This window comes from Glandiceps talaboti, chromosome 5 (genome assembly GCF_964340395.1).
Source record: "Glandiceps talaboti chromosome 5, keGlaTala1.1, whole genome shotgun sequence".
NCBI lineage: Eukaryota > Metazoa > Hemichordata > Enteropneusta > Spengelidae > Glandiceps > Glandiceps talaboti.
The window spans coordinates 17,721,087-17,738,097 of record NC_135553.1 but is presented as its reverse complement, the minus strand read 5'-3'; the positions used below and the strand labels follow the sequence as shown (position 1 = coordinate 17,738,097).

The 17,011-nt window shown below is 35.4% G+C and overlaps 1 protein-coding gene across 1 annotated transcript; it reads left to right on the top strand.

Moving 5' to 3' along the window:
• The first annotated feature begins 3,663 nt into the window (after positions 1-3,663).
• LOC144435788 (cytochrome P450 1A1-like) lies at positions 3,664-14,140 on the top strand. Its single transcript, XM_078124407.1, has 10 exons — positions 3,664-3,736; positions 7,141-7,311; positions 7,580-7,753; positions 8,717-8,810; positions 9,266-9,421; positions 11,294-11,514; positions 11,874-11,993; positions 12,359-12,598; positions 13,294-13,392; positions 13,565-14,140. The coding sequence occupies exons 2-10, from the start codon at positions 7,146-7,148 to the stop codon at positions 13,810-13,812; spliced, it is 1,518 nt and encodes a 505-aa protein (XP_077980533.1). The 5' UTR covers positions 3,664-3,736; positions 7,141-7,145; the 3' UTR covers positions 13,813-14,140.
• Positions 14,141-17,011: the final 2,871 nt, after the last annotated feature.

The following is a 17,011-nucleotide window of genomic DNA, read 5'->3' as shown; positions in this document are numbered from 1 at the left end:
ACAAATGACTCATTAATGTTCATTGGTTGTTTACCAAACTCTAGTTAGCTTTTTCTAGTAGCACATAGAAGATATGTAGCAAGGTTCATCAGAATCGATGCTGTAGTTTTTGAGATATCGTGTTCACAGACAAACACACCTACATACATACATACATACATACATACATACATACATACATACATACATACATACATACATACATACATACATACATACATACATACATACATACATACATACATACATACGTACGTACGTACATACATACATACATACATACATACATACATACATACATACATACATACATACATACATACATACATACATACATACATACATACACAGGGACAGACATACACAGGGACAGACAGACAGACAGACAGACAGACAGACAGACAGACAGACAGACAGACAGACAGACAGACACACACACACACACACACACACACACAAACACAAACAAACAAACAAACAAACAAACAAACAAACAAACAAACAAACAAACAAACAAACAGACAAACAAACAAACAAAAGCATAACTTAAAAAAAGCCCAACAGTGAATTATCTCCTGAGGAAACTCAGATCCTTTGGTGCAAGTCAAAGTGTCCTTCAATTGGTGTATAGGTCTCTCATTGAAAGTGTGCTGTCCTCTAATATTGCACTTTCGTTTGGCAATCTGACAGTAAAGAACAGAAGTAAGCTTTCTCGCATTGTCAACATAGCTGAAAAAGTCATCGGTAGCAAGCAATCTTCTCTTTGTCACTTGCATCAGTTGTCAGTAAAAAGAAAGGCATTGAAAATAGTTAATGACCGGACACATCCATTACATACTCACTTCCAGAAGCTTCCCTCTGGACGTCGTTACAGGGTTCCATTTGCAAAAAAAAAACTTGTTTAAAAAATCATTCTTACCATCAATAGTGGCCATTTTGAACACAATTGAATTGAATTGAATCGAATTGAACGGATTAACTATTCCTTGTGGTAGGCAAAAAATGGAGATATATATACTACTACAAGACCATGTGGCATGCCCACAACAACGCCCAAATGATGGTACATATTGCAAAGATAATCATAGAGAGAATGCCCATACGCCTAGCAACAAGACCAAGCCCATTGCATCAAAGAAACGGTGATATGTATTGGACAAATAACAACTTGTTTGGCAAGGGGATAAACTTTTAAAAGATTGACATAACTGACCCAGCAATGAAGATGTTGCCCATACCAACAGTAAATTTATGGTGTATATAACATAATTTTAAACAGATTTAAACTTGGCATAGGAGCAAAGTCTTCAGCTTATAACAGCTCCTGCCATGACACTGAACACCTCACATCAGGATCAGTCATCATCACTTTGCCTTCTCGGTGCATAAGTTTATAAAAGAATATTATTATTACATTATTCTCGTATAGCCTATATACATTAATTTACATATATTACAAAGTTATGGCTAAGAGAATATGTTACTAAGATCTCTGGGCACAGCAAGTAGATCATGTATCTATACAAAGGGTCACTATCATATCTGTACTTGCACACGGGATTACTTGAACTTTAGAGAATTGGTTGAGTGGACATCACACAGGTTTATATTCAAAGCCCGGACAAACACAATCAGGACAGCAGAGAACTGAGCATATGTACTCGTTCAACTCATTTCCCATAAACGTGGAGAGCTACTCTGCTCTCTTACAAGTGTTCTCCCATTTATTGTCAATAAAGTCCAAATTTACATAATGAATAACTAATAAACACCATACAAGAGCTAAGAGAGGGAGTTGTGATGTCCTTTGACCACTCCAAACATATATGATCAATAAGAATACTGTGTGAAATGTTTACTGTTTTCTTAACTGGCTTTAAGGTACTCATGGTGGCCAAAACGAGAATGCCCATATGCCTAGCAACAAGACCAAGCTCATAGCATCATTGAAACAGTGATATGTATTGCAAAAATGACACCATGTTTGGCAAGTGGATAAACCTTCAAAACATTGACGTAACTGACTCAGAAATGAAGATGCTACCAATACTAACAGTAACTTTATGGTGTACATAAAACATTTTTAAACAGATTTAAACTGGGCATAAGAGCAGAGTCTTTAGATTTTCATTCCTACGCACAATAATTGTTGGAATGCAACATATGGAATTAGTTATGTTTGAAGTATGTACCACATTTTATTGAATTTGAAGAGTGCATTTGTGAGTACATGTATAGTCTAATTACTGAAAATTATTAAATATGCAAATGAGTCATTGAAACTAAAAACAACATCACCAAGCTTATCAGAACATTAGCGATTAGTTGGATTTGAATTTAAAGTATAAAGTTTGAAATTTGAAAATATGGGCTTATTACTGAAGATTATTAATTATTAGATTGAGTCATTAAAACTAAAAGCTACAGCACACGCTTTGTAGAAGCTATGCACCATGTTATGGTTGATGTAGGTAGCAACTTATATTGAATTTGAGAAGTGCTTTCTTAACATTTAGCCTAATTATCATTAATATCATTAGTTATGCAAATTACTCCATAAAATAAAAAGCGACATCAACAAGCTTTTGCCCCTTCTAATGTTTGAAGTATGTGCCAAGTTATATCGAATTTGAATTGTGCATTAAATTATTATGCAAAGGAGTCATTAAAACTACAAGCTATATTATCAAACTTTATATGACACATGCACGTTGTTATCATCAATGCATGTCCCGAATTATATCAAATTTAAATCATCATTCTCAAGATATAGCCTAATTACCGAAAACAATTAATTATATAAATAGCTCATTAATATTCATGGTATGTTTACCAAAACTGAACTGGTTCTAGTCTTTACCATGAATAATACAAGCACCAAATTTCATTCGAATTGGGCCAGTCTTTTTTGGAAAAAACTATCACACACACACACACACACACACACACACACACACACACACACACACACACACACACACACACACATTCCATCACTAATATATAATCTTCCTCACGGAAGGTAATAACACATCAATTCTATAGTTGTGTTACAACGCCATTGGTTCCATATTTAAAAATCAAGAATGCTTTCTTTTGTTTGTTTTTTAAAATATATCGAGATACTAAAATAGTTGGTAATTTGAATCAAAATACAAAGTAGCAAAGAAGGGGTGGGTACGGGAGGGAGGGGGTTTCCCTTGTGTCCCTGGAAATGTTTGAAATTCAATGCTAAAAGAGTGATAATCTGGTAATCCTGTTATTTAACATGTAATGTTAAATAACAATACCCTCTCCTGGTCAAAAAGTGTTTATTCAGAAAACTCGTGAACGTTTACGTTCTTTAAAAATTCTAAGTACTAAGCCAGGTCAGTATTCTTAACTTTGATTTGACGGTGTCAGTATTTGCCAACATTTAGTATAAACCTTTGACGAGAGTCTAAAATTCAGAGACACATGTACCACAATTCTTTTACCTCATACAATGGAAAAAAATTGTTGTCTTCACTTGGTCAGCATTTTTTCCCACTTTTTGGCCGACGACAATTTATTTCCCGACAATCTTCAAACGGTAAATCAAATGCTTTTACCCCTTAGTATTACTCATAGACTACCATGACGTCATTCTATTTGTACACTTACGTTCTTATCACGTGACTACCGAATACAGCCTCTATCCAGTGTACGTATTCGCATTAGAGGCACACTGAGGTGACAACGGGCATCGTCAAACAAGGTATGTTAGTATACTATCTACAGCTTACTGCTTTATAGTGTAGTCAGAGCACAGAACTTAGTATTGAGGTTCAACCTGACCTTAAGTGAGGTCAGTATGCGTATGTTCACTGCTGTAAATTATAACGGTCGGTCATAGCCATAAAGCTACGCGTCATAGATTTCATTCAGCCCTTCCATGTTCCTTATGTGTTACACCATTGAGATACTTGGCAAATAATATATGAAACGGGTATAAAATAACAAGGTTTCTAGGATCGCACACTCCGTAAATATAAACAAGAATTGCATCAGAACACTCGGGCTTCGCGAAACGTAACACCAAGCCCGTCGCAGTGACACGTCAACGAATTGTTAACCCTTGCCTTCAATCATTAATGTGATTGCGCACTCGTGTTTATGGAGAGGGTCCCTATCATATATCGGTTCCATTGAAACCATAAAAGTCTAACAGCATACCTCCAGGCTCAGGCCCAGGGCACTCCTCCAGGCCAGGACACCTCCAAGCCCAGGACGCCCCCTAGAAACAAGTTCGTGAAATGCTTTCGTTTATCCTTGTGGTGTTTCTGTATCGATACCGTTCGCAGTGGTACCGTAAGCGTACGTTTATCGTTGTTCTGTCCATCTGCCTTTTTATCGATACTCTTTATTTTTTTACCCTTTTAGGAATTGAAATCATTAGGTTGTAAGTAGAAAGAGGGGGAAGGGGACTCCGAATACCACCAATGTTAAATTCCGTTTACCATGTAACCAACTGTGGGTTGTTAGATCAAGTTTGTTAATAAGTGGAAATATTTTTCCACGCTGGTTCAGACTTGATTATTTTTTTGTGTGTTAATAAATCGGTTTGAAGGTCAGTTATCCACGTGACCGTTTTGTCAAGGTTATTGACCCTAGTATTAGGGTAAATTAGCAGGGAAGACATTGGCGATATGTCCCCGGGCCGATACTTAGTTGGCCCTTCTTTTTAGACGTTTCGGACCGGCTGTTGGGGTCCTTCATCAGTCGCAGTTCTGTCTAACGGGACAGTGTTCCCGCTTTTGTTTGGCTTAAAATTCAATTTTGTTCATCAAGCAGAGATGCGAGTATTTTGAGTATATTATGACCAGCCTGGCTTTTTTTCAGCCTGGCTTTTATGGCCTATAGAGAATTCAGTTTAGCTTTAAGATTTTTGTTCCTTTTTTGTGATATGATTCGTGTGGTCGGGTAGAGTTTGTTCAAGGTTACATTATTTTCTAGCAGTTCCCAATGTTTCGTTAATGTGTTTTTTAGTTTCCATGTGGAGGGCTTATAAATACACTGTGTTCATAACCCCCTAAAAGTTTAATGGGGGGGGGGGGCATTACTAAAAATCATTGACCGAAGTCGAGGTGCATTTCACCTTAACCCGCACCTAAAACTTAAAAAGTCACCAAAACAGACGAAAAACGTAACCTTCAAAACCGCAACAAGACGCTACAATTATTGCAACTAGGACAGTCCCCAGCCTGGAACTACTTACAATACCATATTACATTTAGCACAATAACATTTACCGAGACCGTCCCCAAGCTGGAGCTACTTGCAATACGATATTAGACTAGTACATTAACATTTACCGAGACCGTCCCCAAGCTGGAGCTACTTGCAATACGATATTAGACTAGTACATTAACATTTACCGAGACCGTCCCCAAGCTGGAGCTACTTGCAATACGATATTAGACTAGTACATTAACATTTACCGAGACCGTCCCCAAGCTGGGGCTACTTACAATAGCATATATGCTAGACTAGAACAAACCCATGTTCTGGGACAGTCCCCAGCGTTGAGCTACTTACGATACCATATTACACTAACACAATAACATTTCCCGAGATCGTCCCCAAGCTGGAGCTACCTATAATAGCATATGCTAGACTAGTACATTAACATTTATTGAAACCGTCCCCAAGCTGGAGCTACTTGCAATACGATATTAGACTAGTATGTATTTATTTATTTATTTTATTTATTTATTTGAGATGTCTACAGGATTACCCCATTTACAGACACTCTGAAATTGGAAAGACTAAAATGCATACAATATTTACAAAACTAGTAAAAATAGAAATAAAATAAATTCAAAGAACATAAAATTACCGAAATTGCGTTAAATTCACACATCAACTATTTCATTTAGGACATCTTTTGCTAAAAGTACTGAGACTTGAAAATGTGTCAGTATTTTGCAAGGTATTGATAAACTTGAAGGTACACAGGAACCTCATGACTGAGTGAGCACAGAGCTAACAGTAGAAGCCAGACAGGCCTATAGTCAGAATGAATCTATGAATCTATGAATAAGATTAGAAACGGGTCAGGTTCTAGCGCCCAACAAAATAGGAAGCGACGATTAATAGAAACATTTTGACCTGGGTCGCATTATACTTTCACATGTCTGATTGGTATAATAGCTAATATTTGACTGATATTTATACATAGTAACTACAGAGATATGTAAATAGAAATCAAATGAGACAACGATTTAGTATAAAGTTGGGTACTACCGCTGCCTAAAAATATAGTGACATTGGATGACAGAATTCGTGAAGTTTGACAGCAGGCAAGACCAACACCCTATAGTCTCAAGAATATACCTGAATGGATAGATAATGTTTGCAGATTCAATACCTTAGTCAACCTCTCAAGTTGGTGTAAGTGGGTTGATGAGTATTGGAGAGAGGGGGTGTTGGGAGTGGACAAGTGGAGGAAAACACAGAGAGGAGACAGTGGACCCGCGACCATTCCACAACTAAATCAAACTAGACAACACTACGCAGTGTAGATATGTAACTATCTACACTAAGCAGTGATTGGCTTATCAACTATAAATATGCATGAGAAGGGTTTTTAAGGGTTTTACCCAGGTGTAATAATTGTGCCTTCTCACTGCGGAGCAGGACACTTACCGCCCACCCACCCACCCTCTAAAGTGTCCACACACTAAATCAGTAGTACTGACTAAGCCTTCCCTTTATGGTGATGACGAGCGAGGTACCGGAAAGAACTTAATAGTCAGTCAACCAACCAATCTAAACAGTGGGCCCTCGACCCCTCCACAACTAAATCAAACTAGACAACACTACGCAGTGTAGATATGTAACAGGTTCATTAATGCATGTCTACACCCACACGACGTAATCCTAACGTAAAGACAATCCTAATTAGACTAATTCAACTCATCATGTGTTTAGTGAATGATGCAAGGTCATTGAAATATAAAATTATAACAGGTACTAGAATTATTTTAAGAAAGTTTAAGAAAGTTAATGTAGAAGTCGTCAAAAATATGTCCATTGTGTTGGTTTACTGACAGTCAAGCACTAATCGTCAATCGCTTCACAGTTTGATAACGTTATTCTTGTTGCATCCCTTTTTTCCAGCCAAAATGATTTCTGCAATCATAGGCCACCTCTTTAGTATACTATCAAACCCGACATATGTTCTATTGTTATTGCTTGGTCTGCTGGTATGTCACCTCCTCTATGGAATGATCAAACCCGCTGGTTTTCCCCCTGGACCAGTCGGATGGCCTGTTATAGGCAGTGCAATGTGTAAGTTTTTAGTTTTTATCTGTCAGCATCCATACATTTGAAAACCACTATAGAGATGCAATAGGAAATTCTTTGAACGTTTTCACCATTTCTCTCGTATTCATTAGAATAATGTGTTTCTCTTATTTTCCATATGTAATGCATTCATCATCCATACTGTGAGGGCGCTCTGTCACAGAAGAATACAATAGGATTTCAAAATGGGGCCTGAAGAGATGGACCATAAATCGTTTTTACTGACGTTTATTCCTTCTTTGACTATTTGCAGTGATCGCTAAAGACCCGCATACCAAGTTAACGAAACTGTCTGAAAAGTATGGCGATATATTCACTCTGAACATTGGACTTACTCACTGTGTTGTGCTAAATAACATTAAGTTGGTCAGAGAATCACTTGTCGCTAAACAGAATGACTTTGCTGGACGACCCTATATCTATTCATGTAAGTATCACACGAACCTCTTGTGATTTGTAAAAAAAACTAAACTTTCCAACATGTTCCATGCAGGTTTAAATGTATTATTAAGTTGGTATTGGAAATTACCGTGTATGATTAACATCTCATATCATTACACCGAGACATTCTTAAAGTGAAGGTGCATTAGACCCAGCGAAGTGATGTTCATGCTTATCGCATCATGCTGCTTGACAAGTTTGACTTCGATGACTAGGGACAATGTATGATAAGGAATTAAAGAAAGTTGGAAGCTTCACACCTCTTGGAAATTGCCCATACAATGCCAAGCCCAGTTGTTAGAAGAAAGAGTTGTGTTTGTGATTACTACTGATCATATAGGGCTGAAATATGATGATGTTCCTAGGGATATATAGATGAAAATTGTTCATGACGTGACATCATTGTTGATATGCATTGTTTGTGGTTTAATAATCTTACACTCCAAAAGTACATGTAGTTGATATATTAGTGTAAAATGTGGTCGGTATGTTCCTGGGAATGTTTAGGAAAAGGATTGTTTATGACCAGATTTCTCAATTCCTCAGTGATATGCAAAACAGTTCTTTACAAAATTACATGCTGTTTTGGCTTTTAAAATATAATGAATCCCTCAACTAGTGGTTTGTGATTAGTCCTGATATTATTAGGAATTTTTAGATAATCGATAAAAGATTATATGGCCCGCAAATTAGTTACAAGTGTCATTTTTGGTCAATATGTGTAATTGTTGTCAAATATGTGATCGTTTGTAATGATGTTCCCAGGGTTGGCTAGATGACAAAAATAATCGATACAAGATGATGTGAACAGTCTTATCATTTGTAATTTAAATGATCTTTTTTCGGTAATCCAAGCCAGCAAGCTGGGAGCATTATTTAAAAACGGTTTCGATTCAGTTGTAGTACAGTGTCTTTAGTGTTCATTTTCTGATGGGAATCTTTATTTTAGCGGACATTCTTTCCGAAGGCCGGAAAAACATAGTTATTGCTGACTTCACTCCTGCATGGAAATATCACAGGAAATTAGTACACCAAGCAATAAGGCAAGTTATTAAATCACCTTTGAAGTGGAATCTCTATTATAGCGGACATTAATTCTGAAGGCGGGAAAGACATATAGTAGCTACCGACTCCCGAAAATTAGTACACCAAGCAGTAAGGGAAGTTTGTGAATCATATTTAAAATAAGAAGCGAGAAAGATTGACTCTCTAGATTCTCTGCATTTTCTATAATCAAACAAACAAACTTTTAATAACTCAAATGTATACTCATACATCGCATAACACTATTTGAAGTTTTACCAAGTATCATTGTTTATCATTCCATCATGAATGCTAATAAACGTCAAAATTGTTCATTTAGTATTTATATCAAATGTGGTCGTTTTAAATCATTTACATGTAGTTGAGATTTATAGTAATTGCATCTTTTCCGGTTTGTAATTAACGTATTTAATAGTTCTTTCTTGTCAAATTGTATTTCTTTTTATAACGCCAGAAATTATGCCAGTGGAGAGCGATTAGAGAGAGCTGTAAGTGAGGATGCTCTTCCACTATTAATGAAAACAGTCGGAGCTGGAGAACCCTTCGATCCGACACCATTGATATTTACAATGATTGCCAATGTCATTTGTAACATGTCCTTTGGCAAACGGTAGGTATGCTATGTCTTACGTCATACACATTGATAAGTAACTATTTCATGTGTAGCAATCGTAATCTTTACCCAACCTAATAGTACCTACGTATAATAACAACACTAACCAGATATCTGAATTAGTGTGTGTGTGTGTGTGTGTGTGTGTGTGTGTGTGTGTGTGTGTGTGTGTGTGTGTGTGTATATATATATATATATATATATATATATATATATATATATATATCAGTTACCATAGAAACTAAAGCTTCAAGACATAATTAGAATGTATAGAATGTATACCCAACCTAATAGTACCTACGTATAATAACAACACTAACCAGATATCTGAATTAGTGTATATATATATATATATATATATATATATATATATATATATATATATATATATATATATATACACACACACACACACACACACACACACACACACACACACACACACACACACACACACAAAAAGCTTTAGCTTTAGTTTAGCTTGCTCTAGTTCCTGTTTTGCCCTGAGTGTGGAAGCTCTGGCTAATAATTCTGCTTTCCGTTGTTTCTCTTTGGCTCTTAGTGCAGATAATGTACTTAATCTAGATGATGTAGTACTTCTGCTTGCAAATGATGATCTTTCTGTTGATGAAACACTGTCATCTGGTGTGATTTCATCATCTTTGAATGAGGCTAGATGCTTAAACTGGGGTCGTTCATTATATATAATGTTCTACATTTGTTGCCTAATTCCTAGGCAATACTCTAGATGATCCGAGAACCATATATATTCTTCTCTCTGTTTTCCAACATCGAGAAGTCTGAAGTATTCATCATGAGAAGTTAAAAGTTCATCATATAGAGTGACCCACCTTGTATAGACTTCCTTTAAGGCTTCGTGGTTTACATCTCCAACCAGTAACTCCTCAGCTTCTCTGCATACTGAAGTATGCCTATCGTAAGCTCTCTTTCTTCCTTTTTCTTTGAGTTCCAAGGTAAACTGCAAACCCTTGTCTGTGTATCTTCTTGGGCGTGCACCCATCTCAAGAGGCGATTTTCCTTGGTCTTGGTTTTGTCCGTATGGACTTCTACAAACAACACCATCTTCACTGTCTAGTTCTCTCTCCAAATCCATGGTAAAGTTCAGGTATCCACGACGTGAACACGTCAGTGCGAATTACGTCAATGAAAATGTATGATAGCTCTCCAAGGTGATCGAGCACTCTACTTGGCGAAAGAAGAATGAAATTATATGTATATATATATATATATATATATATATATATATATATATATATATATATATATATATATATATATATATATATATATATATATATATATTTCAGTTACCATAGAAACTAAAGCTTCAAGACATAATTAGAATGTATAGACTGCATGTGTTTGTTTATTATCATTATATCAAGTGCACCTGTCTCACATTATGAATAAGCCTGTTGTACAGGGTGACCAACGACCATTTGGTCAATTCTCAGCGTGCCTTTCCATGTATAGACTGCATGTGTTTGTTTATTATCATTATATCAAGTGCATCTGTCTCACATTATGAATAAGCCTGTTGTACATGGTGGCCAACGACCATTTGGTCAATTCTCAGCGTGCCTTTCCACGAAATGTCGTCCACTTAAAAAATGATTAATTTTGATCGTTTTAAGGCATATTCTGATATTCTGAGTGTGACGTAAATACAATTCATATATCAACACAGCCATATTAAAAACAAACATCGATGAAAAGTCCATTGCTCAAAGTCACTTCAATACGAACCAATTTTTATTGATATTTATTTTGAATTTTCCATAGATGATACCAATAACCTCACCATTTCCATGCATGAATATAAACAACAATCTCTTTATCATTAACAAGGTATGACATAGACGACCCTGAATTGAAAAAGATAATGGATTTATTCAAGGAATTAGTCGATGCATTTTCTAGTGGTGGTCTGTTGGCCGATCTCATTCCATTCCTCCGCTACATTCCACGGACCAGTGGAGAGAAGTTGATGAGAGAAATAGTTGACAAATTTCTGAAACTCATCCAACAGAAGATTGATGAACACAAGGAAACATTTGACCAATATAAAGGTATAGATGAACTTACTTCTTGAATGGGAATATTACTTTCTATTTGTCATTCATTTATGATCGTACGTATTTCCTGAATTGCAACAACACTAACTTTTATAGACAATGGAATATATAGTTATGGCTGTGTAAGTAGCTTAAACGGTAGCTATGTGGGTACATTGTAGACATACATACATACATACATACATACATACATACATACATAATTCAAATAATGCGAATAAGGAACCTACAGGACTAGAACGATTTGAAGAACCCTCCTTATCCGGCGCCTAATTACGAAAACTGAGAGATGTCAGTTCTTTGTTCTAGTAATCGAATAACATATTTGACTCTTTTTTGGTGATTACTGACAGACAACCATCGTGACCTGATAGATGATCTCCTCCACGCCAAGTTTGAAGCAGAGGGAACTGAGAATGCTGGATTAATCACAGATGTACATATCAGACAGACCATAGGTGACGTATTTTTAGGTAAATAATTTTAGCTGAAGTGTAGATGTCTTTGAAAGTATATGCAACGATATGCGAAAGGGGTTACATATCGTAGTAACTGTACATGTCGCTACTTAAAGCGTAAAGACAAAAGCATGACGAATAGCATGAAGCTTTTTGCAAAGTGTGTTTTGATTCGGAAGAAAACAATGGGACATGAAACCTGTTGCCTACATTGTTATGGTTACATCAGTTGGTGGAGGGTCTATGGTTAAAGTGGTGTGCAACAGGACGTGTCGGTAAAACACAGAAGTTAGTCAATCGCAGAATCGCACACTATAAAGAATCACATCAATTTCTTATTCATATTCTATGAATCTCTTGTGTTTCTGTCTATTTCACAGCTGGACTAGATACCACTGTTCACGCTCTAAACTGGTGTGTTGCCTATCTAGTGAATTACCCGGATGTACAGGCTAAGGTGCACGATGAGATTGACAACGCTATTGGTCGAGATCGCCCTTGCCAACTTTCAGATCGGTCAAGACTGCCATACTGTGAAGCTGTCATACACGAAGCCATGCGAATCCGTACTGTGACACCAATCGGACTACCACACACAACTACGTGTGATACATCTGTCGGTCAGTACTGTTGTATACAGTTTTTTATAAGCAATAAGAACTCGCCTTGGCTAAGAACGTTTAAAGACAGGTGTATTAACACAATGTATATAATTACATCCAATAACATATTTCACAATTTTAGTAAATCCTGTATTTTGAAAAGATAGAATTGTTCGTAACCACCTGCATTGCTTTGTTCTTTTATGTCCTCACTCATTCCTTTAATTTCATCTCATATCATGCCTCCTCCGATGACAGCCTATCTACTAGTACTGTACGTGGTCCATGTAATTCGTTGAAATTGAAGCTCTCCTACTAACCAGGCGATCCTGGACTCACATAAACCTTTTAACTCACAATTTCATACATTTCGAAGATCCATGCAGATTCCTTTCCATTAGAATTACAAAGTAAAATCCAAAGTAAAGCATTTTCTGTTTGAACCACAGTCGCTTAAAGCATCCATATCTAGTGTAAAAGTATACTTTTCCATTTACCAATTGACCACATTAGACAGACCACATACTAGGCTTGTAGATAAACCAATTGAAACAGTATACTTTACACTTGAATGTTATAAACGAGTGTAGCACATAGAGGAAGTGCTTTACTTCAGTGTTTAATACTTGTTGTAATAACCGCAATGTTTACATATGATCATATTCGTGATGGATGGACAGTCATCTAATGACCGTGAATATGATCACTTTTAGGTGGATATTGTCTTCCACGAGGTACATGGATAATGGTTAACCAATGGAAGATACATATGACAGAGAAAGAATGGAAAGATCCTGAAGAATTTAGACCAGGTATATTTCAATATTAGCATGTATTTAGAGTGGTCTTAGTTTAAGTCACTGCACACAAGTCATATACGCAATCATACATACACACGAATATATATACATTGTATATATACCATTATATTCTGAAAATTGTTTTTTTTTATATATACATGAATATTTTTTCTTCCTCTCACAGAACGGTTTCTGACCCAAGATGGTACCTTGATCCCAAAGGCTGAAAGTTACATACCATTCTCGGCTGGTAGAAGAGTATGTGTCGGTGAAGCTCTGGCCAAAAACGAGATGTTCCTTATGTTTGTCAACATTTTCCAGAACACCATTTTTACTGTACCCCCAGGAAGTAACCCACCATCCCTAAAGCCAAATTACGATGCGGCAGTGATTCGATTATTTCCATACAAAGCAGTCGCTAGAAAGCGTTAGTAAGAGAACAAGGGATGAAAGTCTTGAACTTGACACCCTTCTGTATGCTGTGTACAACCAACATCAGTATTACTCTTCTCAACTGAAGAATTGCACAGCTAGGTTAAATATAATCGTTTTATCAAGAAATACCAGTAAATAAATCATACGTACAATAACACCGTTCAGAACTGGCAGATTTGATTTTTATATGTAAATTTATGAAAACATTGTACCACAATATATTGAATCAAATAATAACAAGTTTCGCAGATTAGCATTAATCGTTCTCTAATCGATATATAAATAAAGCCTGTAGGTGGTGTTACTTATTTTTCAAATTTTCAAATGAGCATTGTAATGACAAATGTTACAAATATTCGATTACATGGTAATATATGTGGTAAAGGCATTCATCGTCATTCTTAGTTCGACCATGCCCATAACAACTAAATGAAGGTTGATATGCCGGATATACATTCAAACCAGATTTATCCTGAATGCCTCCCATAAAGGCAAAAACCATAGGCTTTTTGGCCTACACACATTGTTTGAAAGTAAAATTCTAAATCATAGCTATTATACATGGTGTACCACATAGTTGGGAAAAATAATTATATGAAATTTGAAGCTTGTATAGGTAACGTATTGCCTAATTATTTAAAACAATAAACAATACTCATTTTGATAATTAATGAGGCAGTATCTTTACATTTAGGCTCGATAATATAGAAGTTGAAGTTTGCACTTAATTAACGAAAATCGTACATTATGCAAATTAGTCATTCTAATTAAAAGCTATATCAACAGACTTCAGACGACATCTGTGCTTTGTGCATGGTTGATGTATATGCCGAATTTTGTTGCATTTGAAGCGTGTTTCCCGAAGATATAACTCATAACGAAAATCATTAATTATTCAAATTACTCATTAAAAGTATAAGCTATATCAACAAACTTTAAAGGACAGGTGAGCATTATTTGGGTTGATAAACCAAATTATATGAAATTTGAAGCTTGCATTCTTAAAGATAAAGCGCAATTACAAAAGTCATTAATTATGCAATTTATTCATTAAACCTGTAAGCTACATCAATACATTTTATAGGACATATATGCAGCTTTATTATGGATAACTTGTTTATTTAAATCATATTGAAATTGAAGTATGCATTCTTAAGATATAGCATAACTACCAAAATCAATTCAATATGCAAATTATTTGTAAAGGCGTTAAGCTGAATCAACAAACTTTATTGAACATGTGCGCTTAGATTTTTAACATATGTACCACATTATATTGAAATCAAAAGCATTACTTAAAAAAAGCCCAACAGAGAATTATCTCCTGAGGAAACTCAGATCCTTTGGCGTAAGTCAAAGTGTCCTTCAATTGGTGTATAGATCTCTCATTGAGAGTGTGCTGTCCTTTAATATTGCACTTTGGTATGGTAATTTGACAGTAAAGAACAGAAGTAATCTTTCTCGCATTGTCAACATGGCTGAAAAAGTCATCGGTAGCAAACAATCTTCTCTTTGTCGCTTGCATCAGTTGTCAGTAAAAAGAAAGGCATTGAAAATAGTTAATGACCGGACACATGCATTACATACTCACTTCCAGAAGCTTCTGGACGTCGTTTCCATTTGCAAAAAAAAAGAACTTGTTTAAAAAATCATTCTTACCATCAGCAGTAGCCATTTTGATCTCAATGTGACAGCCTCAAGTGAACGTTTATGTCATTATGTAAATGCATATTACTATTTCTGTTTTCATTGGTGTGAATTATGTGTATTTTTGTAATATTTGCTAACGAGTCTGAAGACAATTTTCTGTGTTTTTATATGCAGACAATGAAGTTTCAATTGAATTGAATTGAATAGATTTGAGTAACAATTCCATATGGGAGGCAAAAATGGAGATATATATACTACAACAAGACCATGTGGCATGCCCACAACAACACCCTAATGACGGTACATATTGCAAAGATAATCATAGAGATGCCTAGGCAAGTGGATAAACATCCAAAACTTGGCATAGGAGCAAAGTCTTTAGATTTTCGCTCAAACACACAATAATTGTTGTAATGCGACAGAAAATATGGAATTAGTTATGTTTGAAGTATATGTACCACATTTTTATTGAATTTGAAGAGTGCATTTTTAAGTATAGTGTACTAACTGATTATTAATTATGCAAATGAGTCATTAAAATTAAAACTACATCACCAAGCTTATTAGAACATTAGCAATTAGCTGAATTTGAATTTAAAGTGTGAAGTTTGAAATTTGAAAACATTGTCTTATTACTGAAGATCATTAATTATGTGAACGAGTCATTAAAACTAAAAGCTACGTCACAAAGCTTTGTAGAAGCTATGCACCTTGTTATGGTTGATGTAGGTAGCAAATTGTATTGAATTTGAAAAGAGTATTCTTAAGATTTAGCTTTTAATTAATTATGCAAATGACTCATTAAAATAAAAAGCCACATCAACAAGCTTTTCAGGATATATGCCCTTTCGTATGTTTGAAGTATGTGCCAAATTATACCAAATTTAGAGTGTGCATTATTAGCCTAATTACTTAAATTATGCAAAGGAGGCATTAAAACTACAAGCTATATTATCAAACTGTATATGACACATGCACGTTGTTATCATCAATGCCTGAATTATATTGAATTTGAATCGTACATTCTGAAGATATAACCTAATTACCGAAAACAATTACTTACCAAAACCTAGTAAGATCTAGTCTTTACTATAATGAACATGTGCACCAAATTTCGTTCGAATTGAGCCAGTCGTTTTTGAGAAAACTATGACAAAGACAACCCTAATATATATATATATATATATGTTGAGGGTAGGAGAAAATCAAGTCGGGTTTTTCGTCTCTACAAGCCTGTTTCGTGAGTAAATCACTCGTCAGGAGATGTTGATGTACGAGTACGAGCACTGTACTACGGACAAATCTTACCACTGACTTCATATATATATATATATATATATATATATATATATATATATATATATATATATATATATATATATATATATATATATATATATATATATATATATATATATATATATATATATATATATATATATATATATAACCTTCCTTACCGAAGGCAATAATGTTGCGTGTCATAGAGTTGAACGGTATAAGTATGGATAGTTCTAACGTTGCACTCTAGCACTCACACTCTCAT

Coding starts and splice junctions, on each gene's coding strand:
- LOC144435788 (XM_078124407.1), top strand. CDS start 7,146: ATGATTTCTGCAATCATAGGCCACCTCTTTAGTATACTATCAAACCCG. Junction 7,312..7,579: donor TGTTATAGGCAGTGCAATGT/GTAAGTTTTTAG, acceptor GACTATTTGCAG/TGATCGCTAAAGACCCGCAT. Junction 7,754..8,716: donor ACGACCCTATATCTATTCAT/GTAAGTATCACA, acceptor TCTTTATTTTAG/CGGACATTCTTTCCGAAGGC.